Below are 22774 nucleotides of genomic sequence, written 5' to 3' on the forward strand. Positions count from 1 at the left end.
GAAGCCAACCTTGCCCTCCGCGCTCAAAACTCGTCACACTACCGCTAGACTTCTAGACTTCGCACTCGTGCGCTGAGAAGCAAATAGATGACGTTCAGAGTTGCGGAGGATGGCCGAGTGCGAAAGTAGCGGCCGCGTTAAGCACCATCTTGACGCTCTCCACCTCTTCCCTCGAGCGCGGGGCATAGACGAGGCAGTAAGTCGGCGGCAAGATCTTCGCCTTCTCTCCCTTGCGTGCCTTGTCGTGCAGGTATGCCCATCTCGCCGCCGCCGAGATGGGCATCGGCAGCCAGACGGGAGGCCACCAGCTGCCGCGATAAGCGACGCCTGCGAGGCGATGCAGCTCGCCCCAGCGCCGCTCGAGGAGCAGCGCCGCATCTTGTGGCGCGAGCACGACGTGCAGCGAGCCGTCGTGTGCGTGTAGGTGCGCAAACTCGCGCGAGAAAGAAGAGGCGTTGGAGCGCGGAGCGTGCAGGCCGGAGAGGAAGAGCTGCGAGAGCGACGTGGCGCGGCTTGCTGCAGGGGCGTGTGTGACTTGGAGAGAGGGCGCGGTGTGTGCTTCGAGCACGGAGAGGGACCGAGTGAGGGAGGTGTTGTGTGCTGCGAGGTGATTGAGATGCGCTAGGATCGCCTGCGTGTGCCCCCTTTCGTCAGCCACCTCTCGAGCCTGGTGCGGGGGCTGGCGACAGCCCCACGCTCGCCCTCGCGGACGCCTTACCTGATACTCCTCCGTGCCCTCCTTGCGACCCTCCTCCAACTGACGATGCGGCATCAACCCAAAAGTCCTCGGCCTTGTGCCCCTCTCTTGCAGGCCTTCAAGCGTCATTCTCCCGCCCATCAACTCGCCGTCTGCCAGCGGCAGTGCTTTGGCGTCAATCTCCCGGCCGCGCGCCATGGCCAGCGGCCTGAGGCAGAATGTATGGACTAGCCAGCCAAGCACGCCGCCGGGCGCGAGCCCGCCGGTGCCGAGAGAGCGGTAGAGCGTATAGTCGAGCCATGCGGCGTTGAGGAGGTAGGAGAGGAGGAGGGAGAGGAGCGTGGCGCTCGTGGCGGGTGCGCGCGTGTGCAGCGTGCGCAGCAGCGCGGGGAGCGCGCGTGGGTGGTGCAGCGCATGGGTGAGCTGCGGGAGCAGAGGCTGGGACATGATGGGCGAGCGGGGAACGCAGGGTGGTGGAAGAGAGGCAAGGCGTCCGTGCACCTCCTCGCCGCTTTTGCTTCCGCCGCGCCGCGCCTCCACCCGACTTCGCCGCCCTCTCGCTCGCTCGCCTTCGCGGCGCGCGCCTCCCCGCGCCTCACGAGCTGTGCACCACTTCATTCCCTACGAACACAAGTGCAACGTGAATACCTCTGGGCTTTCGCTCGTGTTCTTGCTGCGCAGATGGATGTAGCGCGTTGCATTGCGCACGCTGACAGACTCCCGTTTGCCCGCTCCCTTGCTGCAGCGGTGCCCGCCTGAAGCAAGAAGAAGGGCCCTCGCCCTCTGCCTCTCCCCCCTTGCTCACCCTCTGCCAAGCTGAGGCCACGGCCCCTTCTCCAGCTTTCCTCCTGCGTCTCGCTTCCCACATGTGCCGCTGCCCCATCGATGTCCGCACATCCTGTCCCCCGTCCGCTGTCGCGCATCCTCCACATGCTGTGGCCGCCCTCAGGCCGGCTGCACGTCCAGCTTGCCCCTTGTCGGCGCACTCGGCAGTTTCTTCTGTTCCTCGCCGAGGTATAGCCGTCTAAAGAGCACGTCTAGCAGTCATACATGCATCAGCTGTCGTTGTGCCGACCGTGCTTCGGGCGAGGCGCGCGAGAGCAGGGGAAAGGCACTTACAGGACGAAGCGACGAGGAACGGGAAGGAGATGACCATGACCTGTCGGCACGACGCCGTCAGCAGTGGCGGCTCGGCGGCATGCGACGGCAGCAGCAGACACGCACGCGGATGCGCTGCTGGTTCGGCGTGAGGGGCGTGCGTGGCGGCATGGCGGGCGGGCGCACTGCGAGGGCGGGCGTGGAGGGCGGTGAGGGGGCCAAGGCAAGATGGACATGCGCCGCGCTCTCTTTTCTTGGCGGCGCCTGGCGCAGATCATCCAGACGCGCGTCTTCCCCCCCCCTCTCTCTTTCCGACCTTCACATCCCCCCCCCCCCCCCTCCTCTTTATGCCATTCGGGCAACTCATCATCGGCTCGCCCGGCGCCGGCAAGACGACGTACTGCGCGGGTGCCCAGGCATTCCTGCACGCCCTCGACCGCCCCGCGGCAGTCGTGAACCTCGATCCAGCAAACGAGAGGAGGCTGCTGCCGTATGCGCCCGCCGTCGACATCAACGAGCTCATCTCGGTGGCGGATGTCATGAGGGAGTTTGGGCTGGGGCCGAACGTGAGTTGAGGGGCGAGGAGGAGGGAGAGTGAGGGGATGCAGAGGTAGCACGGGGCAGACGTGATGAATGTGCGCAGTGAGGAGACCGGGAGGTGGGGCAGCCAGCAGCTGCGCAGGAGGAGGAGAGAACGTGAGGAAGATGGAGAGGTAGCGAGGGGCCAGCTGTGATGAGTGTGCGCAGTGAGGGTAGACGGGCAGTGTAGCAGGGGCAGCCAGGGCAGCAGCTGCCGCATCGACCCGCAACTGACGCCCTGTCTTTGCTTGCTTGCTTGCAACAGGGCGCCCTGCTCTACTGCATGGAATACCTCGAGGCCAATCTCGACTGGCTCCTCGCCTCTTTACGTGCGCTCGGCGAGGATGCATACGTCCTCTTCGACATTCCGGGACAAGTCGAGCTTTCTACAAATCATCCCTCATTGCGCCGGATCCTCGAGGCGCTGGGCAAGGATGGCTGGCGCGTGAGTCCTCCTGCTGGTTGCAGGGGAGAGGAACGTGCGCTTGAGGAGAGAGAGAGAGAGGCTGATGGAGGAATGCAACGCAGTTGGTAGCGGTGCACATGGCCGATGCCTCGCACATCACCGATGCCTCGCGCTACGTCGCGCTGTTGCTGCTCAGTCTTCGCGCCATGCTCTCGCTTGAACTGCCGCATATCAACGTGCTCAGCAAGGTGGATCTGCTGGGCGAGGCGGTGGGGAAGGGCGGGGGCGGCAGTGCGGAGGATGGAGAGAGCGAGGAGAGCGATGGGTGGAGCAGTGCGGAGGAGGAGGAGGATGGGGAGCGAAAAGCGGGTGGGAGAAGGGAGGGCCTCGGTGAGACGTTGCCTGCGCCGCATCTACCGCTTGTTGCTCTCGGCTAATCCCCGAGGTCTGTTGCCCCAGCCTTCAATCTCTCCTACTACACGCGCGCCCAAGATCTCTCGCGCCTCACTGACTCTCTCGAGGCTCTCGCCGCGCCTCGTCGCGCCTCGCGCTTCGCCGAGCTCAATGCGCGCATCTGCGAGCTCGTCGAGGACTTTGGCCTCGTGGGCTTTGAGACGCTGGCGGTGGATGACAAGCGCAGCATGCTGCGCCTCACGCGCGTCATTGACAAGGCCGGAGGCTACGTCTACGCGCCACGAGCAGCAGGGCAGGCCAGTGCGCGTGAGCACAGAGGAGGGCCGAGCAATCCGAAGGACGTGCAGCTGCCGGCACAAGACGATCCGGAGCTTGCGAGGTACGAGGCAGGCAGTCTGGTGCGTCTCTCTCGTTTGCGACTGCCATCTCACTTGCTGACCCCCCGCTGCAACAATCAGGCAGCGACCGCAGGAGGTCTCCTCCGCCGCGATGGCGCAGCCACAGCCGCCGCGCTCTTTGGCACGGCCGACGGCGACATCGCAGGCTGGGGCGAGGCGGGCGATGTGCAAGAGCGCTGGGTCGACGATCGCGCGCGCTGGGATGCGTGGGAGGCGATGCAGGCGCAACAGGAGCGCGAGAAGCGCTTGGAGAGAGACGTGTATCGCGAGGCAGGCAAGGTGTTGCAGGCGGAGAAGGAGAGGAAGGAGCAGGGAGGGTGAGGGCCAATGCACCAGCATGAAGAAACAAGGCGCGAGGGAAGCATTTCTTTCATTGGCGAGGGGAGCTGCGAGGAGCAGCTAAGGCACGCCGTGTACACGTAGACGAAAGGGTGAAGCGAGGACATCAGACACGGGGGAAGCAGACGGCGGCAGAGAGATGGACAAGTAGGGAGGGGGTGGCTAGGGGGGGACGGTGACGTAGACAGAAGCGATGGCACGGCGAGCTAGCGCGCCTTACTCGTTCTGGAAGGACATGCCCTCCTCGACGGCGAGGATGAGCTTCTGCTCGAGCTGCTGCTCGCTCGTGTAGGGCGGCAGGTCGATGCGGTTGAAGCACGTGTGGCTCTTTGGCAGCTGCGTAATCTCGCCCGACTTTTCAATCGTAAAGCGCCGCGGGCCGTCGCTGCCCTGCAGGTCCTTGAAGCCGTTGACGGGAATGCGCGACGTGCCCGTGGCAAACTGCAGCAGGCGCGACTTGCGCTCCGTCGGCCACGCCTTGACGCACTTCCAGAACCACTGCACCACCTCGTCCTTCTCCGTAAAGCCGCGGTAGTCGGTGAAGCGCTTCCAGTCGTCGATGTCGATCTCGCTCATGCCGCCAATGAGCAGCTCGAGCTCGCGCTCGTCGAACACGTTGATCAGGTCTTGCGGGATCAGCTCGGTGAAGCCGCTCATGAAGGCCTTGAACTGCTCCTCGACGCGCTTGTTGATGCGCCACTCCGTCATCAGGTCGACGTACTCCTGCTTGTTCTCGTCCGTCACGTCGACGGCCTCGCCGCCGGGACGCAGCTCGACGGTGACCATCTCGCCGAACTTGTCCTCGACGGCCGTGAATGTCTCCTCGACGACATCCTCGATCGGATTGTCGAGCATCCACTGCAGCGAGCGGTAGTAGTCGGCATCGACGCTCTCGAGGTCGGCGAGCGTAATCTTCTTCTTGAGAATCATCTTGTAGAAGCTCACGATGAAGTAGGCGTCGAGGAAGCGGCGGTGGAAGATGGCGAGGCCGAGGCAGCGGCCGATGAACTTGAAGTAGTTGAGGTGCTCCGGGTTGATGCCCGAGTGCGGGTTGATCTGCAGCGTGTAGTTGTCGTGCGCCGAGTACTCGAAGAGACAGTAGAACGGGTTGAACATCTCGTGCGAGAGCAGGAAGAAGAACTCGCGCGAGAGGCCGCCGTAGTCGAGGCCCTCCTCGCCGTCAAACTTGATCATCAGGCGCTTCTTGAGGTCGTTGGGCTGCTGCCGCATAATCTCGGCGTACGAGTCCTCAAAGATGTGCGTGCGGCGCACCTTGACGTGGCACTGGCCCGGAATCGGGCGCAGCGCCGGCTGGGAGCGGAAGTAGATGAGCTTGCGCCGGAAGTCGCGCTTGTACTGCGGCACGTTCTGGTCCAGACTCGACGGCAGCCGCGGGTCGTCCCACGTCGTCGTCTTGGTGTTGTGGTCGACAAAGTACACGCGCGCCGTCGACGTGAGGCGCATCTCCCAGCCGCTCGGCAAGGGCCCAAGCTGCGTCACCGACTGCGGCTGCACCGTCATGTTGTTGCCGTTGGGGCCCATGATGCGCAAAATCTGCTGGCGCCGCGGGTCCACCCACGTCGTCGTGCGCGTGTTGTGGTCGACAAAATACGGACGGCCCTCGGGCGTGTTGCGCTGCTCCCAGCCCGACGGCAGCGGGCCCGTGCCGGCCGTCGTCGACGAGCTGGCCGGCAGGCTGGCGTTGGCCGCAGCGGCGCCAGGCGCGGCCGCGGCGGCGCCGGCAGTGCTGCTCGACGCAGCACCAGGCGCCACGCTGCCCGGGCGGCTGATCGGCGTCGTGGCGCCTGGCTGGTCGCCCTCGGAGCCGACGCCGAGCATCTCGTCGGCCAGCGCGCGGTTCGAGTGGCGCATGCGGTCGCCCGCCGCCGTGCTGGCCGCCGCCGCCTGATTCACGTTGGAGCTGGCGCTCGGCCGCGTCCACGTCGTGGAGCGCGTGTTGTGGTCGACGTAGTACGTGCGGCCCAGGTGGTCTGTCCGGCGCTCCCAGCCCTGCGGCAGCGCCGCGCCAGACTCGTCTGACCGTGCCTCGGCGCCTGTGGCACGCGGCGGCGCAGCCGACGCACTGCCCTGCGGCGCGCCCGACGAGGACGGGCTACGCGAGCTAGCAGCGCTGGCACCCGCTGCGGCGGTCGCTGCAGGGCCCGCGTCGGCCACGACGGGGCGCGCCGCAGCGGCATCGCCCGTGCTCGGCGCTGCCGAGGGCGCGGTGCTGGGCGCAGCAGACGCGCCCGACTGCTGCGCCGACGAGGCCAGCGAGGTGGAGGATGCATTCGTGCCGGGCACGAGCAGGTTCGGTGCGGCGCCTGCGTTCGAGTTGTTGGCAATCGGCGAGGCGACGTTGGTGTTGATGTCGATGATGAGCTTGCCGTGCACGACGAGGTTGTCGTTCGACTTCTTCAGGTCGCGCGTGAGCAGAACTGCGCGCAGCGTGTCAGCATTGCGCCATGCAGCATGCGCTCCTTGACTGCGCACCCTTGCCGCCGAGCTCGAGGTCGATGACCTGCGCAACCGGCACATTGATCACGCCGAGGAAGCCCTGGTCGCGCTTCTTGAACTTCTTCTGGTCGAAGATCTGCACGGCGAGCACCGAGCCGTCCTTGACGGTGCTGTGGGATGGCGTCAGGGCACGGCGGCCGCTGGGCGTCGTGCGGCGCACTCACACGTCAAACGAGTCGTTCCAGTACGGGTTGAGCGTCTTCTTGATCACTCTGCGGGCGGGCGTGTGTCAGGTGTGCATGCGTCGGCCGGCTGCGGCATACGCACGAGGTGGTGTGCGTCTGCTCGCCGTCGACGGTGACGATGGCAAAGGGGTCGGGCAGGCGGAACACATCGCGCTGCAGGGTGCGGTCAGCCGCGGGCCCGGCTGCTGGCGAGTGCTGCGGCGGCGGCGGCTCACCTTGCTGAGGCCGTCGGCGGCGACGACGGTGATGCGCACCTTGCGCGAGCTGTGCGTGCATGTGTCAGTCTGAGGCTCGGGGCTGCCGCACGCTGCGCCGCTGCCGCACGCACAGCTGGCCGGGGGCACGCGAGTTGACCATGGCCCTGGCGGGTGCGGCAGCTCAGGAGCGGCCGCGCGGAGAGACGTCGAGGCGAGTCGCGGCGTGCGCTGATGCGCAGGATGCAGGCGCTGAGAGAGCGCGCGGTGGGTGAGAAGAGACGGCGAGGCGAGGGTTGTGCGGAGGGATCAGCGTGGAGGGCGAGGAGGTGAGTCAGGATGCGCAGCGCAGGCGGAGCGGCAGAGGCAGGGCGCAGCAGCCAGCCGCCGCCGGCGTGCCGTGTGCGATGCTGCTGCGATGCGAGCGATCCGCCGTGCGGCGCCACACCGCGGCAGCACATCAGCGCACGCCGCGGCGAGGTCAGCCCTCTGATGCCAGGCGTGCGTGCGGAGCGCGGCCTCTGCTTGCAGCAGAAGGGGAGGCACGCCGCCAGCGCGCCGCCCACGCGTGCTCGGCGCCGGCGTCCGACGAGTCGGAGGCGTCGTGAGACAGGCGGCGTGCCTGGACGCTGCTACGCCTGGCGCTGCACGTCACACAGCCTCACCGCCGCGCTGCATGGCAGCGGTGGGGACAGCCTCTCGTCGCTGCTCAAGGGCGGCTCGGGGTGCCAGGATGGAGGAGCAGGATGCGCTCAATATTCTCGTGGGGCTGCGTCGAGCTTGTAGCGGGGCAAGTGGGAGCACAGGACCTGTCAGAGGCGGCAGAACTCGAAGACGAAGAGAGCTCCAGAGCGCCCGATGCCGGACCGTGCCTCCGCATCGCTCGTCCTCCACCTCATGTCGTTCGACGACCGACAACTACGTCCTGCCCGGTGCAGCTCGGTGTGGGTGTCGAGCGTCGAGTCGCTGACGCTGTGTGTGTGCTAGCAGAGCACCTGACTGGATCAGCGTAGGAGCCAGTGCACGAAACGGACGGACCCTCCGCGGACACAAGCTCGTGTGGCTCTCCTCGCCGTCGCACCTCTGCGACAGTGGAGAGCTTCGGACGGCTCAAGCGCAAGGACATGCGTCTACAGAGAAGCGGTAAAGCCAGACGCTCTTCCTCTGCCATGGGAGCGTCTGCGACGGGTGCACAGGCCTCTGGTGTGCTCCCCACGGCATATGCGCAGAGAGAGCAGCGCTGCGATCGAGGGCCATGCTGCATCTGTCGCACCTGGCGTGCCTCTGCTGCATTTCCTGAACAGCGCTCCATCTACTCTTCTGAGCGGCCGATGGCGGCCTCACAGGTTGTAAAAGACGCTGGCCTCCACGCTGCGTGTCGCTCGGACCGAGCCGATGATCGACACGTTGCGTCAGGGACCGAGCTGCGCCTCAGCACGCAGGCTGAGCGTCAGAGGCGCACGAGTTGCAGCATCGCTGGAGTTTCCCTTGACCTCGCGGAGGCCTCGGTCGCTCCTCCGAGCTCGCAGCGTCGCAGAGAAGCAGCGAAGCCACGGCACGTCTTCTTGCGTTGCGCGGCGAAGACGCCGCACAGCCGGCGTGCTCGCCGCCAAGCGCGGCAGCCGCGGCCCGCCGGCGGGTGCCTGATCAGCCGGCCCGCACCCGCCCGCCGCGCCGCGTGCCCTCCACCGCGAAAATCTTCACGCCGTCCCGTCCACGCTCGCTCAGCGCCAGCCGCCTGCAGCGCGAGGAGAGAAGCAGAGCAGAGAGGAGGGGCTCCTCCATCACAGCCGAGCCGAACAGGACGGACGATGCGCGACTGAACAAGCTCGTGTCCTGCGAGCACCGCCGCATGCGCCGCGGGTCCGACGATGTGGCGCAGCGTGCAGGCGCACCCGCACCGCGCGAGCGGCGGAGGCGTGAAGGCGGCGGCGGCGGCGCTGTCTCGCGGCGGTCTCGCGGTGCGGTGGGTGCGCCTGTGGCACAGCCCTCCGACGGCGCGGGCGGGCGCCGCGCACGTGGATGGCGCTCTGAGGCGGGCTCAGCAGCTCGCAGCTCGCAGCTCGCCGCTCGCAGCCGGCCGGCTCGCAGCTCGCCGGCCCCTCTCTGCCTGCTGCTTCCCTCCCTCCTCCCACTCCGGCTCAGCACGCATCCTCAGCGCCGCTTCTGCGCGCACCTCTCTGCGTGCTCCCTTCCGCCTCGCTGCGGGCACCCGCTGCCTGCTCTGCGATCCAGCGTCCCAGCAGCAGCTCGCACGCCGCGGCTCAGAAAAGTCGCCGCCGCTGCCGCTGCAGCCCTGCGCGCCGCCGCGCAGCCTGGACCCCTCTTCGCGCCACGTCCTTCGCATCGCTCCCTCCTCGCGCAGCTCGACTTGCGCCCACATCGCGCTTGCCTGCGCCGCTAGAGTCGCACTCCTCTTGCTCCGTCTGCCGATCACGCCGCCGCTGCCTCTAGATCGGGCCGCTGCTTCGACCGACTGACAGATCGGAAGATCTGATTACGCGGCACGCGGGTCCAGGGACCAAGAGCGCGTGCTGCAATCGCCGGTTGCGACTGTAGGTGAGTGGGAACCGCCCGAAGTCCGCCTGTGGGAGGAATGTCGCTCTCTCTCTCTCTCTCTACGTGCTGGATGCCTCGACGACAAGGTCTGCTGCGCGCTGAGCAGCTGTGACGCGGCGGGCTGGATGATGCGCTCGCGAGCGGGGCATCCCGATGCTGCCCGACCGATGGCAGGTCCCTACCTCGGCGTCGGCACAGCGGATGTGCCGGCGAATGCCCTCAACAAGATCACACACTGAGTGGCTGCGCCCTCTCGCTGAGAGCGTTTGGGGCGGAGACACTCAGGGGTCTTCCGCGCTGCGCCTCATTGGCAGGCCGGATGAACACACGGCACTTCCGTGCACGGACTCTCACGAGGCGCAGTGCTTTGCGCCTCGAGTGCTCAATGATGCGCAGAGCTGCCCTCGTCTCCCTTGACAACGCTCATCACCGCTCTGCAGATCGTCGCTGCGCCCTTTCTTCTGCAAGGGCAGCGCTCGGCCGCATCCACGTGCTGCCCGAGCTGCCCGACTCCACTCTGCGATCGTCGCCTGATCGTCCAGCCTAGCATCTCCCGCGCTCGGCCCGTGCCGAGCTCGACGAGGCCACGACGTCGGCCTCGGGGCAGCAGTCGTCGGCCCTCGCGGCCGACGCGCGGCACTTTGCCGGCGTGCCACAGCCTGCTCCGAGCAGCAGCAGCACTGGCGTCGAAGGCACCTTCTCGCCCGAACAGCTGCAGCAGCAGCTCAACGACGCTCAGTTCCAGTTCTCGCCGCAGCAGCAGCACGAGCAGCAGCAGGCTCAGCTGCATCAACAGCTGCAGCTGCAGCAGCAGCATCAGCGACAGCAGAGCCAGCAGCTGCAGCAGCTCGCCGCCCAGCAGCAGTCGCAGCAGCTCGCCGCCCAGCAGCAGTCGCAGCAGCTCGCCGCCCAGCAGCAATCACAGCAGCAGCACTTCCAGCCCGCGCCGGATGCACTGCCGCCGCCGGGCCAGCACGAGCCGCAGCACGCCGCCGCCCAGGCCGCAGCGCCAATGAACGGCACGGCGCAGGCCCACGCGCCCATGAACGGCACCCTCAATGGCATCGCCGAGCACGAGGGCGCGGCACGTCCCTTTGCGGGCCTGCCGCGCAATCGCAGCACGTCGACGTCCTTCAAGCTGCAGCATCGACGCGAGGCCTCCAGTGCCGACTCGATGTCCTCTGTCCCGTCGTCGTACTCGCTCAACGACTCGGGCTATGCGCTCAACCAGTCGTCGCTTGATGGCCTCTGGGGCCAGCACAGCGCGCCACGCTCGCCCGAGACGTCGCGCGACGGCTCCGACGGCTTCTTCGCCGAGTCTTCGCTGCAGCAGCACCAGCAGGCGCTGCTGCAGACGCAGAAGCTCATGCAGCAGACGCACCAGCTGCAGCAGAACATGCAGCAGGCAGCCAGCGCACAGGCACCCGCCGCGGCGCCCTCCACGCTCGGCCAGCAGAGCAGCTTCTTCGGCGCCGCGCAGCCGCCCACCGAGTCGCCGTGCGTGGAGATGCACAACCCGCTCGACCACGCCTCCTTTCAGGCGGCGCTCGCAGACGCCCGTCCGCTCGACCAGGGCATGCAGCTGGGCCAGGGACTGCCGCCGCAGTCTGTCGCACAGCAGGCGCCGCCACCTTCACTGCAGCCGCTGGTGCCGACTCCGCAGCCGCCCGCCCAGCAGCAGCAGCCTGTGCTTCCGCAGCTGCAAGGCAGTTCTCACCTCGATGCGCCGTGGTCCGGCGCAACTGGTGGCGCATTCGACGTTGGCGCGCAGCAGGGAGAGCTCGCGCCCGTCCTGACGCCACGCGCTGCGGATCACGCCGGCGCCGCGATGCAGGCGCAGCCTGCTGGCACGCCGCAGACGAACAACATCTCTGCTTTCCCATCGGCTTCGGAGCCGCTCGACCTGCGTGGCCCACCAAATTCTGCAGCTCTGCCGCCAAGCACACCGTCAACGTCGCACGGCTTCGCGTCGCAGCCAGACAGCCGGCGCGTCTCTGGCCCCTCGGCGAGCGCAGCCGAGCAGAACAGCGTCGCGGCCATCGGGCAGATCGGCACGCTGCTCGAGCAAGTCGCCGCCCTCGCCATCAACGCCCGCGATCTGTTCCGGCAGGGCGAGCACGGGAGCAGCAGCATGTGCCTGGGCGACCTGCAGCGCAGCCTGATGCAGATTGGCGACCTCGGCTCGCGCAGCCTGGCGATGGTGCAGTCCGAGGCGGCCACACCTGCACCGCCGTCCATGCCGGCTACGCCCGCTTCCGCTCCGGGCGTCAATGGCCATCGCCGCACCCTGACGATGGAGAGCGAAGGCGCAGCTGCCCGCAAGCGCGCCCCGCCGACGCTGGAAGACCTCGACACGATGCCGTTCAAGACGCTGCGTGCGCAGGACGGCACGCCCATCGAGCATACGACTCCGGCGCCGCCATCAGCTCCTCCATCGGCCCCGCCCGGCATGATGAGCGCGGCGCACCTGCACGCTCAGGCGCCCGGGCCGCCGCTCTCTGCGCCGCCGCTGTACCACACTGCCTCGGCGCCGCTCGTGCCGCAGCTGCACACTCTGCAGACGCACAACCTGGCACAGCAGCACGTGCCGTCGCTTCCGCAGCAGCACGACCATTCGCCAGTGACGCCGCACACGCCTTTCAGCCACTTCGTCGCGAGCCAGCTGCCGCCGACATCACACCCGCAGCAGCAGATGTCAGCCGGCGGCGTGCGCGGGCTCGACGGCCACGTCCGCACGCAGTCCACCGCCGCCAGCGAGGCGATGGGCGGGCTGCGGCTCTCCGAGGCGCAACAGCAGTCGAACGCCCTGCAGATGGCCGTTTCTGACGCACATCCGCAGCAGCTGCACATGCAGCAGCAACTGCACCACCAGGCGCTTCACGCTCAGGCGCATGAGCAGGCACAGGCGCAGGCGCAGGCTCAAGCCCAAGCCCAGGCGCATGCGCACGCACATGCTCAAACCCAGCAGGCGCAGGCTGCGCAGGCTCAGGCGCAAGCACAAGCGCAGGCGCAGATGCAGGCACAGGCCAGCGCTCAAGCGCACGCTCAGATGCAAGCACACGCCAGCGCTCCACCGATGCTCGAGAATCCGGCCGTCTCGGCCGTCAAGAGGTCTGAGTCGGTCAGCCAGAGCCGGCCGAGCCTCGATGACGGGGCCGAGTCGGCCGACGAGTGGGCCGTCGACGACAGCAACGACGAGCTCGGCCCGTCGGGCTCCTCCTCCCGGACGACGCGCCGTCGCGTCAGCGGTCCCGGCGGCGAGGACGCAGCGGACGGCGCCGACAGTGCGCCGGCGCGCGGCGGCAGCGTTCTGGTCTCTCCCGAGCTGCGAGCACGCCTCGATGTCATGTTCGTCGAGTTTCTGCGCTCGATCTGCTCCAACCTCGAGGCCACCGACAGCCGTGGCGAGCTGATCCACCAGACGCTGATGCCCAAGCGCAGTGAGTAGCGCCGCCGCGTCTGACTCCTTCGCCCCGACTCACACCCCTGCTGCAGTGGCGCGCCTTGAGCAGTCCGAGGACTTCCGCCCGTTCAAGCTGCGCATCCAGGCCTTCACCAACGCCTTCCAGGACATGGTGAACGCCCGCCTGCCCGAGCCCGTCTCTGTGCGCGCCATCAAGATGTTCCTCTGGTCCTCGCCGCTCATCTCGCGCTTCAACGAGGACGGCAAGAAGGCCAAGTCGAAGGGCAACCACATCTGGGTCATCGAGGCCAAGAAGATCGCCGCTGCGGCCAACCAGGACGGCTCGGGCACGCACTCGTGGGAGTTCAAGCGCCACGAGCCGCGCATCATCAGTCCGCCGTCGAAGATTGCCTACATCGGCGACGACGTGGGCTGGTCGTGGACGCCGCGCGTGTGGCATCCGCAGGTCTCGGCTCTGCGCGCCGTGTTCACAGCGCTGGCGCACCCGCCCTGGGTCGGCTGGAAGGACGGCAACGCCCTCAGCGGCATCCTTTGCGGCACGCCGCCGCCGGGCGCGCAAGGCGGCGAGATGCGTCTCCAGGCGCACTACGTGCACGAGGACCAGCTGCATCGCCTTGAGCACGCCTTCTTCCTGCAGACGGCGCCTCTCACCTCGGACGGCACCGTCGTGCAGAACCTCGAGGTGGCGCAGGAGGCTGCCGACGCTGCGGCTGCACAGGAGGCCGAGGCGGTCAGCGGCGGCGACGTCGCCATGCCGCAGGCGCCCGGCGAGGCGACACAGTACAGTATCGTTGATCCGCAGCAAGCGCCCAAGGTGCTGTCGCAGATCGCGTACCCCTATACGCCGCCGATCTTCGCCAACGGGCCCTTCTTCGAGCAGTCGACGCCGGCGCACCAGCAGGTGCCGCTGCCGCCTGCGAGCGAGCCGCGCACGGGCGCCATGTCCGACATGCAGCTCGCCAGCGCACTGCCCCCGCACATGCAGCCGCAGATGCAGGCGCAGCCGAGCCAGGCGCTGCCGCTCAGCCCGGCGTCGCAAGTGCAAGTCCAACAAGTCCGCGCCATGCTCGAGCGGCAGCAAGAGCAGGCATCGACGATCCAGCTGGCCATGCCGCCGACACGTCGTCCATCGGGCCCGCAGTCGGCACCGCCGGCGCCGCAGCAGTCTGCGGCGCAGGGCCTGCCGTACGGCGGCGCTGCGCAGAGCGGACACGGCACGATGACGCCCATGTCCTCCATGCCCGCCGACATGGGCGCCACGCTGCCGGCCTTCTCGCCGCCGCCGCCCGGCGCCCATACCGCTGGCGTCCCGCCATCCGCCATGCCCGGCTCCAACGACCCAATGCTCTCGCCTGCGCTGCGCATGGACGACTTCGACCCGCTCGGCACGCACGGCGCGCAGATGCAGCAGCTGCACGACGCCGTCAACGGACGGCAATAGCACCTCCTCGCCCTGCAGTGCAGTGCGCTGCGCCGCTTTCCTTTTCCCCTTCCCTCCTCCGGTCTCGCTACGGCTGCTGGTTCCCCTCGACTGCGTCACCACGTCACATCTGCACTCTGTTCCTCTCCCTCCTCGGACGGCACCGGCCACGCTTGCAGCGCCGTCGTGCGGCCCTCCACAGAGCCCCCTGTATTCTTCGCCAACGCTGCGCCACCGAGGACGAGGCAGTCGTGCCCGCATTCATCAGCCCTCCTCCACATGCCCTCACCTAGCGCTCTTTCTCTCTCCGCGTTGTCGCTGCGGCTCCAGATGGCAGCTGCATCGTCTCTGCTGCCGAGCGCATAGAAATCACATGACGACCCATTCTGCACGCGCGTGACATTCGATCTAAGTAGATTACTGCTGGAGTGAGGCGCTCTGTCAGCGTCGAGACCAGTAGGCCGAGGTTGCAGCCCTTCAAGGCTCACAAGCTCGTCTCTTGGCCGCGGCCCTTGCGGCTCGACGTCGATGGCGGCACCGGCCCGGATCTGCTCTTCGCGCTGCGCCTCCTGAGCTCGCCGCGCCTGTTCGGCAGCGTCGCGCACCGAGGGCTGTGCTGTGGCTGCCAGGTCCGGGCCCAAGCCGAGATACTCCGCGACGAAGAGACGCATGATCATTGCCCAGCCGTAGTCGGTGCCGTAGTCCAGCGCGCTGGCGTCGTCCTGCAGAGAGAGAGGCTCAGTCTTCGTCTGTGCCGAGTTCGCAGAGCAACTCACGCCCATGGTGTGCCACACGCGTGGAAAGGGACTCGGGATGAGATGCAGCACGGGCACGCCGCCAGCCAGGAACGGCAGATGGTCATCCTCGATGCCGCCCCAGCTGTGGCCGTTGAACCAGTCCTCGCCGCTGCGGCTCGATTCATTCGGCGGCCAGAACGCCTTGGCATCCAGCAGCCGGCGCTGCGCCGACCTCACCTTGTCGTGCAGCCAGGCGGTCGGGTGGAAGTACGAGGGGATCTGCGGACTCTTGGCACCGAGCAGGTCGAGCAGCACCAGGTGCTCGATCGTGTCGATGTGCCGCGCGGGCCGCAGCATTGAGAAGCGGCTGGTCGACAGCGTGGCAGCGCCCACGAGAGGAGCATGCGGCGGCGAGTGGGCAGAGCGAGTCCAGTTCTGGGCCAAGTCTCTGCGCGCGCCACAGGTGTCAGCCTCATCACGCAGTCGCATGCCAATGCCACTCACTTGCTGCCGTAGATGCTGTCTGTGTGCGTCCACTGCTCGTACGCCTCTTCGCCGTCGAAGAAGACAATCTGCAGCGTCACGTCGCCGCCGCTGCCCTCCTTTGCCCATCTGCGCTCCGCTGCGTCCAGCGCCCTGTCGAGCGCCATGGCTGTGTCGACGAGGATGGCGCACGGCGCGGCGCTGTCCGTGGCGCCGATGAAGCCCTTGGGCATGATCTTCGAGTCGTAGTGCGCCGCCAGCGTGAGGCGCCGCGGCGACGCCGGGTTCTTCGTCACGACGAGGTTCGTCATGCTCTGCTTGCCATGCGGCGTCTGCGCCACAAAGGGCAGCCGCTCGATGTGCCAGCCGAGGCCGCCGGACTTGCTGCTGGCCTCGAAAGGCGCCAGCAGCGCATCTGCCACGCGCTGCGAGGCCGCCGTGCCGGGCACGCGCGGCACGAGGATGCGCGAGAGCAGCGACGCCGAGTCGCGGTGGTCGAGCAGTGGGGCGGCGTCGAGGAGGCGCGGGATGAGCGCGACGTCGCCCAGCGGCGCGAAGCGTGCCCGCAGCGGCGGCCGCCGCTGCGCTGCGACGCCCGCCGCAAGGGCCGCGAGGGCGAGCGCGAGGAGCAGCAGCGCCCGCACGAGCGCCGGCGTCCTCCGTGCGGCCGGCGCCGCACACATGGCTGCACCTGCCCCGGGCGCCGTCCGTGCGCGGCGCAGCGATGACGAACGGCGGCGCGTGCGGCCTCTTTGTGCCTCGGAGCGACAGCGGGTGCGGGTGGCTGCAGCAAGACGCCGGCAGCGGCGCTCAGGGTGCAAAGAGGCCGAGGGGCGTTGCAACGGTCGATGGGGTGAGGAGGGAGAGGAGCTGCCAGCACCCAGAGGCAGCGCGGGAAGTGCTCCCAGCGACGCACGCTGCACGCCAGCCCCGCCGGCCGGCACCCGCGCTTGGCGTGCCCGCCGGCGCACTTTAGCCGCCGCGCCGCGCCGCCGCCTCGTGACTTCGCGCGCAGACGCGTCCACGACGCGCCGAGCAACACCTCGCCGCGCGCGGCGCCGGAAGATGCTGCCGCCGCCGCCGCTGCCTCTCGCGCGCACCAGAGCGTCGGAACCGCGCCCGCCGCACCCAACGGCGCTGCACTCGGCACGCTCTTGAACGCCGCACGGGTGCAGCAGATGTCATCGTGTGTGCACGGCGGAAGCGAGCGAACAGGCGGCAGCGCATGCACTTCCCGCAGAGGCGCGGCGCGGTGAGACCCCTTGCCGCACGCACAGGCAGCGCGCCGCGCAGCAGCAGCGAGCCGCAGGCGGCCAGCCGTGCCGCGCCGCGCCGCGCCGCTGCGTCACGAGGCGCGCCAGGCCGCGCGAGGCCTCGCAGCAGCCGCAGGTACATCACACCCAGCCGCCCGCACCTGCCGTCCCGACGACCACCTCGCTGCCCACACGCAGCGTCGCCCCGTCCTCGCTGCCGCGTCCGGCTCGCCACGTTCTACCCTCGCGCTCGCATCTTACCCACATCGCTACCCCATACCACGGCTCCGGCTCTCGCCCTCGCACGCGTCGCGCTCAGTCGCACCACCACCCGCCAAGCACCCTCGACGACGACGCGCCCTCCACCATGGCACACTCTCGGCCATCTGCCACGTCCGGCATGACCGGCACGCACTCGTCCGTCTTCACGGCGCTGAACGCGGCCACGTCGCGTCGGGCGCCACCTTCGCCGGCGCGCTTCGCCGACGCCGGCACGAGCCAGCCGCAGCTGCAGCCGCAGCCGCAGCATCAGCACGGCGAGAGCCAGGGCGAGACGCAGCGCTCCGACGAGAGCTTCAGCGCATACCTCTACACCGACTCGTCGACGCCGCCGTCGGGCTCGTCGCCCAACTCGCAGTCCGCGCCGCTGCCGCCGGGCGACGCGTCGCGCGGCGGCCCGCCCGGCACGCCTCGCAGCGCCGCCGCCCATGCGACGACGGAGCGCGATGTCGTGGTGCATGCTTCGCAGCAGGCGGTCGGCTCACACGACGCCGTGGCATCGCGTCGTGGCGCGGCAAGGGCCGAGGGCCGCCGGACGAAGATCATCGCGGCGCCGCGCCAAGAGTCGCCCGAGCCGCAGTTGGCCGCCATCCGTCGTGGCGTGTCGGGCGACCTTCCGGCGCTCTACGACGGGCCTGCCGACTCGCAGTCTGCCTCGCAGCCGCTGTTGCCCGTGAGCAGCATGGCCTCGACGCGTGCCGACGCGTCTCGCGGCGGCGAGTACAGCAGCGACTCTTCGACGCGCCCCTACACCAGTCCGTCGCCGACGCCCATCGTCATGTCGCAGCCGTTCCTGCTGCAGAGCCAGAGCCAAACGCAGGACATGTCGCGCGAAGTCGGCCACGCTTGGACGTCCAGCGCCGAGGCGGAGGAGTCGGCCGACGAGGACGTGCTGCTCGACTCGGACGCCGAGGCTCCGAGCTCGCAGCCGCCGGCAGCTCGCGCTGACGCGCCTCGCCGCCACGCATCGCCTACTTCGCCGTCGCGACGGTTGATGAAGGGCGCTGTCGCTGCTGCCTCTCTCGGTTCCGAGGGCACAGACGAGTCGCACGCGCCGGCCAAGCGCCCCTCGCTGGACGCCGTCATTGAGCGCCAGCAACAGCCGTCGTCCGAGGCACAGGCGCCAGCACGTGCGCTCAAGGCGGAGCCGTCGTCTGCAGGCGCCGAGGTCGATGCCGACAGCGCAGACGAGACGAAGCCTGGTGATGGCAACACTGGCCGTCGCCGCCGCCGCACCCGCAAGGAGGAGGTTGAGCGGCTCACTGCCGTGTGAGTGTCCTGGCCGGGAGACGGCAGCATACCATCGACGCCATGACTGACGCGCTCCGCTGCAGCTTCACCGAGACGCCATTTCCGGACAACCTCCGGCGGCAGGAGCTCGCCGTCGAGCTCAACATGACCTTCCGGTGAGAGCAGCGTCCGATCTTCCTGCTTCTCTGGCAAAGCGTCTGACCTCAGTACGTCAGCGCCGTGTCCATCTGGTTCCAGAACCGCCGGCAGACGATGAAGAAGCGTGCCGCTCGCTACGGCGCATCATCCGACGCCCTTGACCAGCTCTCTTCCGCATCTGCACCGCAGACGTCCGACGGTGCCGCAGAGAAGCCGTCGTATCAACGTGCTGTCCTGCAGCCCCGGCCCAGCCTCGAGGCGGCTGTCGCAGCTACGGCATTGCAAGCACCAGTCTCCTCGAGCAGATCACCGAGCACCGAGACGCCCGATGTCCGGACCGCACGGCACGTGTCTCTTCTGCAGGCCATCGGAGCTCCTCCGGCGGCGATCCTCGTCGACGAGGACAAGGAGAATCAGATCCCTGCCTTCGCAGCGGACCGTCGGCCATCAGTACCCTCAAGCTCTGCCACTCGGTCGCTGCTCCGTGTCGCGTCCGCTCCGGCGCTGCCGCGTGCGCCGCTCAAGGATCTCAACGAGCTCGTCTCTGGCCGGCATCAGCTCCCTGCAAGGACGGACGCGGACTGCGTGAACGAAGAGCAGTTCGATGCTGCGGCGCCGCGTCGCACCCTCTCGCGCAAGCCGAGCATGAGCGACGTGCTTGACCCGCCACAGAAGCGTGCCGGTCTCGGCTCGCGGTCCGTGTCCTTGCAGACCTCGATTGGCGGCCGAGCCACCAATGAAGATACCGCAATGGAGTCGCTCGACGCCAAGCTCCCGCCAGCGCTCGCCGCGACTCTCCGCGCACAGGGCATTCTGCCGCCGCTTGTGCAGAAGACGGCCGAGAGCGACATCTGGCGTAGGATGCAGAGCTCGAGCGCCAGCTCCGAAGACACTCGCGAGGCCGAGCGCAACGCTCTGGAAGAGGAAGGCGTCGAGGAGGACGAGGAGCGCACGCTGCGTCTCGTCGCCAACCGTCGCGCCGCCAAGCAGCAGGCACGCTCGGGCGGCCAGCCCAACGCCAGGGCTGCCTTCCCTCACGGACGCACGCTGGCACCGGTCCGCGCCGATCGAGTCACGGCTGCACCTCGCCTGTCGCAGGACGCACCGGCAGCGTCTTTCGCACGTCCGAGCAAGCATGCTGCGCAAGCACAGCTTGGCCGTGGGCCTGCTCCGCAAAGAGCAGCCGGCGCGCGCCACGCGCACTACCGCGTGCCCAGCCTCGACATGGCTGCTGGCTTTGACCGGGCAGACAAGCCGGTGTGGCCGACGCTCGCTGCGCAAGCCGATGCCGGCGCCAGAATGCGCCCGGCTCCTCGAGGCTCGAAGCGCTCGGCAAACGCAGCGCTTGGGCCTGTGCCAACTGTCGACGAGAACGCTCCGCCGACGTACTACGTGCCACGCAAGCGCAGCCGCTTTGCGATGGACTACGCCTGGGAGGACATTGAGCCGCAGATCAACGACCACGAGGCCAGCGTGGGCCGCGAGCTGAACGGCAGCGCGACGCCATTATCTCAGCAGGAGATCCCAGCCAAGGCCAAGACGGCGGGCGTCGGGCGCAAGTGGCCTTCCGCAGCAGAGGCAGCCGATGCGAACGGTGCACTGGGCGACATCAGCAACGCTGATGCTGCCACGCGCACGCCGCTCGGAGGTTCACGCGCCAACGGCTCGCCGCACTTTGGCTCGCTCTTCTCACGCGTCGACCTCTCGCTGCCGCGGCTGCCTGGCCTCACTCGCGTGCACACGGGACCGTCGCCCACGTCGCAGCTGGCGCCGCTGCAGGGCTCGCATGCGCTGCTCGACGGCCGTGCAGCACTCGCTGCCGCAGCGCCGCCGCTGCCCTCTCGGCGAGCCGGCAGCATGGCGCACCCGAGCTACTCGGCAGACTACGCGTCCAGCGCGCCTCGTCTGGGCATGCGCCGCGTGCCGCATCGCTTCGAGGCCTCCTCGACGCGCGACCCGCTCGGCACCGCCTCGCCTCTCACGTCGCCCGAGCGGCCCGACGAGGTGCGGCGACCGAGCCTCGGCCGCATCCATGCGTGGAGCGAGCAGGGCGAGCTGCCGGCGCTCGCGCCGCGCTCATACCCCAAGGCTGCCCCAGGCGCCTTCGAGAGCGCTGCAGCGCGCAGCGCCAACGCCGCTGCCAACAGCAAGCTTGACCAGCACGACGACAGCGGCTTCTTCGGCAGCGACGACGAGAACTCGCGCGCCTCGACGCGCTTCAACTCCGTGTCGCCGCGCAAGGGCGGCCGCGAGCAGGACCAGCAGGCCGCACGCCTGCTGCTCGGCCTTGCGGGCCACGAGTGAAGGGAAGCAGCAGTTGCCACCAGCATGGCTCTCGTCCTGCTACCCTTGCCCTCACTCTAATCGCGCACACGCTGCATGCGCACTCGGCACCACACCTCGCCTGCACGCAGCTGAGCTGGGACCTGAATTGATTGTTCTTAACACAGATGCTGAGACGGCGACAGTGGCGTGACAGAGTTGGCGCGCAGCCAGACCTGAAGATGCAGAGGGACGAGGAACGGAGAAGCGCGTCGATCACTGGAGCAGCGGGTCGCGGAAGTGCTTCTGGCTGTTGGCCTGCGCGTGGAGAGAAGGGTGAGCAGGTGTGCAAGCGACAGCTAGCAGTGCCAGGCCTCACCTTGTACGCGACCTTGGTGCGATACATCTCGCGCTGCTTGACGTCACTGGGGCGAGAGGAGTTAGACGCAGACCACCCTCACGCCAGCGACAAGGCAACTCACCGGAACTCCGTGATGTGCCGCTTCGCGTCGCGCGCCTCGCCGCGGTTGCGAGCCTTGACGACCTGTCCGCCACGCTCGTGCAGCAAGTCTCCATTCTCGCCATCGCGCTCGCGACGGGCTGCGTGATGGGCCAGGCGATGTGCCAGGGCCGAGCCATTGCCAGCGGACGCCGGCGCGTCGTTCGAGGGCCGCAGGTTCTGGTTGTAGTAGCGGCGCATCGAGCGGTGGCCCAGACTCTTGCCCGACGGCAGCACCAGCTCCATCTCCGAGTCGCCGTAGCGGATGCCGTTGGACTTGGGCAGGTCCGACTCCTCCTCGTCGGCATCGCCGTCGACCATCTCATCATCGCTGCCAACCTCGCTGCCGCTCGCATCCTCCCACTCGGCGTCCGGGTAGCTGCTGGTGAAGTCGTAGAAGTCGCTCAGCTCCATCACATCGTCGTCCTGCTCGTACGCGATCTTGCAGTGGCTCTTGTCGAGCATGTGCTTGCGCGCCGCCTCGGCCGTCGCAAATCCGCGGCCGCGGCCATTGCACATGAGACAGAGGTGGCCAACGGCGACCTTGTCGGCGAGGTAAAGCATGAGGCCAGGCAAGTCCGTCAGGTACTCGCGCTCGGGCACGTAGAGGCCGTGGGCGCGCTGCATGTGCTCGAGCGACTCGTCGAGCGAGGCGAACGGGTGCTGCAGGCAGAAGATGCAGGTGGTGCGCGGGTCGATGCGCTTCGCCGAGGCGATGCGCATGTCGATGGCAGCCTCGATCTCCTGCTCTGTCGCGTCCTCAGACACCTCCAGGCTGCCGTTGCGCACAGCCGCGCTGGCCGCTGCGTTGGTGCTGGAAGCACTCAGCGCGTTTGACAGGTCCTTGATGTCGTCGAGCGCCGCATCGCCCTCGCCGCTCACGACGCCTGCCTTGACTGTGCTCGGGCCTGCAGCGCCCTTGGCCTGGAAGGCGGCCTCGGTCTCCTTGTGCTTCCGCGAAGCGACATGCGAGCGGTATGCGTTGGCGGACGAGAAGCTCTTGCTGTGAGGCGGCGGGAGGTGTCAGTCGTGATGCGGCGCACAGACCACGCGCGCAGATGTGAAATGGGCTGCGTTGCTTTGCAGCGCACAGGAGCGAGCAGGAGATTGCAGCAGAATGCGTCCCGGCGTCGAGCACAACGGACACTCTTGTTGCTCGTGCAGAAGCGTCGTGCTAGCTCCACATGTGCGCGCATGCCGCAGAGACCCGGCAACCTAGCAGCAGGCACCGAGCGCTGCTACACGTGGACTCCAGAAGCAGCAGCCACCGTGTCCCAAGCCGCAGTCGCCGCCTCCTGTCCAGGCCGTGCCGTGCCCCTCCCCTTGCTTGCGTTCTCAGTACTCACGCGCATGCCTCGCAGCGATCCGACTCCTCCTTCTTGCCGCCCTCTGCGGCGCCCTGCATCTCTGAGACCTTGCTGGCGAACACGTCCTGGCGCACGGCGGGCAGGCCGGCGACGCGGCGCTTCATGTTGTAGCGGTGCAGGTCGGAGCGGTAGTGCTCGCGCTGCGCGTCGGGGCTGGGGAAGCCGATGGAGCAGGAGAGACACGTCCACATGGGCGCCGAGGGCCCGGCGGACGAGGTGGCGGCGGACATGGCGTGCGGTGCTGGAGTGGGTGGTGGTGTGAGGTGTGGCGAGTC

The 22774-nt window shown here is 68.2% G+C and overlaps 9 protein-coding genes across 9 annotated transcripts; 3 read left to right on the plus strand and 6 right to left on the minus strand.

Annotated features, from left to right (window-relative positions):
• Nucleotides 1–86: 86 nt before the first annotated feature.
• FA09DRAFT_327078 (hypothetical protein) lies at nucleotides 87–1303 on the minus strand. The gene is made up of 2 exons (XM_025741264.1): nucleotides 719–1303; nucleotides 87–631 (listed from the first exon to the last, which is right to left on the minus strand). Exons 1-2 carry the CDS (start codon nucleotides 1142–1144, stop codon nucleotides 95–97), a joined length of 963 nt encoding a protein of 320 aa, XP_025601393.1. The 5' UTR covers nucleotides 1145–1303; the 3' UTR covers nucleotides 87–94.
• Nucleotides 1304–1414: 111 nt separating this feature from the next.
• FA09DRAFT_327079 (hypothetical protein) lies at nucleotides 1415–1991 on the minus strand. The gene is made up of 3 exons (XM_025741265.1): nucleotides 1922–1991; nucleotides 1817–1856; nucleotides 1415–1734 (listed from the first exon to the last, which is right to left on the minus strand). Exons 1-3 carry the CDS (start codon nucleotides 1964–1966, stop codon nucleotides 1643–1645), a joined length of 177 nt encoding a protein of 58 aa, XP_025601394.1. The 5' UTR covers nucleotides 1967–1991; the 3' UTR covers nucleotides 1415–1642.
• Nucleotides 1992–2130: 139 nt separating this feature from the next.
• Nucleotides 2131–4001, plus strand: FA09DRAFT_342058 (hypothetical protein). Its single transcript, XM_025744523.1, has 5 exons — nucleotides 2131–2361; nucleotides 2640–2819; nucleotides 2903–3170; nucleotides 3240–3592; nucleotides 3653–4001. The coding sequence occupies exons 1-5, from the start codon at nucleotides 2143–2145 to the stop codon at nucleotides 3911–3913; spliced, it is 1281 nt and encodes a 426-aa protein (XP_025601395.1). The 5' UTR covers nucleotides 2131–2142; the 3' UTR covers nucleotides 3914–4001.
• On the minus strand, nucleotides 3939–7018 carry FA09DRAFT_313779 (putative ubiquitin-protein ligase). The gene is made up of 6 exons (XM_025740740.1): nucleotides 6962–7018; nucleotides 6849–6897; nucleotides 6716–6786; nucleotides 6613–6660; nucleotides 6425–6558; nucleotides 3939–6369 (listed from the first exon to the last, which is right to left on the minus strand). The coding sequence occupies exons 1-6, from the start codon at nucleotides 6988–6990 to the stop codon at nucleotides 4148–4150; spliced, it is 2553 nt and encodes an 850-aa protein (XP_025601396.1). The 5' UTR covers nucleotides 6991–7018; the 3' UTR covers nucleotides 3939–4147.
• A 2519-nt stretch (nucleotides 7019–9537) lies between these two features.
• FA09DRAFT_2525 (hypothetical protein) lies at nucleotides 9538–10300 on the minus strand. Its single transcript, XM_025739707.1, has one exon. The coding sequence runs from the start codon at nucleotides 10201–10203 to the stop codon at nucleotides 9769–9771; it is 435 nt and encodes a 144-aa protein (XP_025601397.1). The 5' UTR covers nucleotides 10204–10300; the 3' UTR covers nucleotides 9538–9768.
• A 1-nt stretch (nucleotide 10301) lies between these two features.
• Nucleotides 10302–14299, plus strand: FA09DRAFT_2517 (hypothetical protein). The gene is made up of 2 exons (XM_025739703.1): nucleotides 10302–12826; nucleotides 12882–14299. The coding sequence occupies exons 1-2, from the start codon at nucleotides 10399–10401 to the stop codon at nucleotides 14249–14251; spliced, it is 3798 nt and encodes a 1265-aa protein (XP_025601398.1). The 5' UTR covers nucleotides 10302–10398; the 3' UTR covers nucleotides 14252–14299.
• A 310-nt stretch (nucleotides 14300–14609) lies between these two features.
• Nucleotides 14610–16133, minus strand: FA09DRAFT_313782 (hypothetical protein; the record flags this gene model as incomplete). Its single annotated transcript, XM_025740741.1, has 4 exons — nucleotides 14610–14650; nucleotides 14719–14952; nucleotides 15007–15415; nucleotides 15472–16133. The coding sequence occupies 4 exons, from the start codon at nucleotides 16131–16133 to the stop codon at nucleotides 14648–14650; spliced, it is 1308 nt and encodes a 435-aa protein (XP_025601399.1). The 3' UTR covers nucleotides 14610–14647.
• A 724-nt stretch (nucleotides 16134–16857) lies between these two features.
• Nucleotides 16858–20819, plus strand: FA09DRAFT_357727 (hypothetical protein). Its single transcript, XM_025744867.1, has 3 exons — nucleotides 16858–18251; nucleotides 18317–18388; nucleotides 18449–20819. The coding sequence occupies exons 1-3, from the start codon at nucleotides 17071–17073 to the stop codon at nucleotides 20673–20675; spliced, it is 3480 nt and encodes a 1159-aa protein (XP_025601400.1). The 5' UTR covers nucleotides 16858–17070; the 3' UTR covers nucleotides 20676–20819.
• FA09DRAFT_327082 (hypothetical protein) lies at nucleotides 20797–22765 on the minus strand. Its single transcript, XM_025741266.1, has 4 exons — nucleotides 22479–22765; nucleotides 21116–22135; nucleotides 21013–21058; nucleotides 20797–20951 (listed from the first exon to the last, which is right to left on the minus strand). Exons 1-4 carry the CDS (start codon nucleotides 22727–22729, stop codon nucleotides 20910–20912), a joined length of 1359 nt encoding a protein of 452 aa, XP_025601401.1. The 5' UTR covers nucleotides 22730–22765; the 3' UTR covers nucleotides 20797–20909.
• Between the last annotated feature and the right edge of the window lie 9 nt (nucleotides 22766–22774).

Source organism: Tilletiopsis washingtonensis (assembly GCF_003144115.1).
Source record: "Tilletiopsis washingtonensis strain MCA 4186 unplaced genomic scaffold FA09scaffold_1, whole genome shotgun sequence".
Lineage (NCBI taxonomy): Eukaryota > Fungi > Basidiomycota > Exobasidiomycetes > Entylomatales > Tilletiopsis > Tilletiopsis washingtonensis.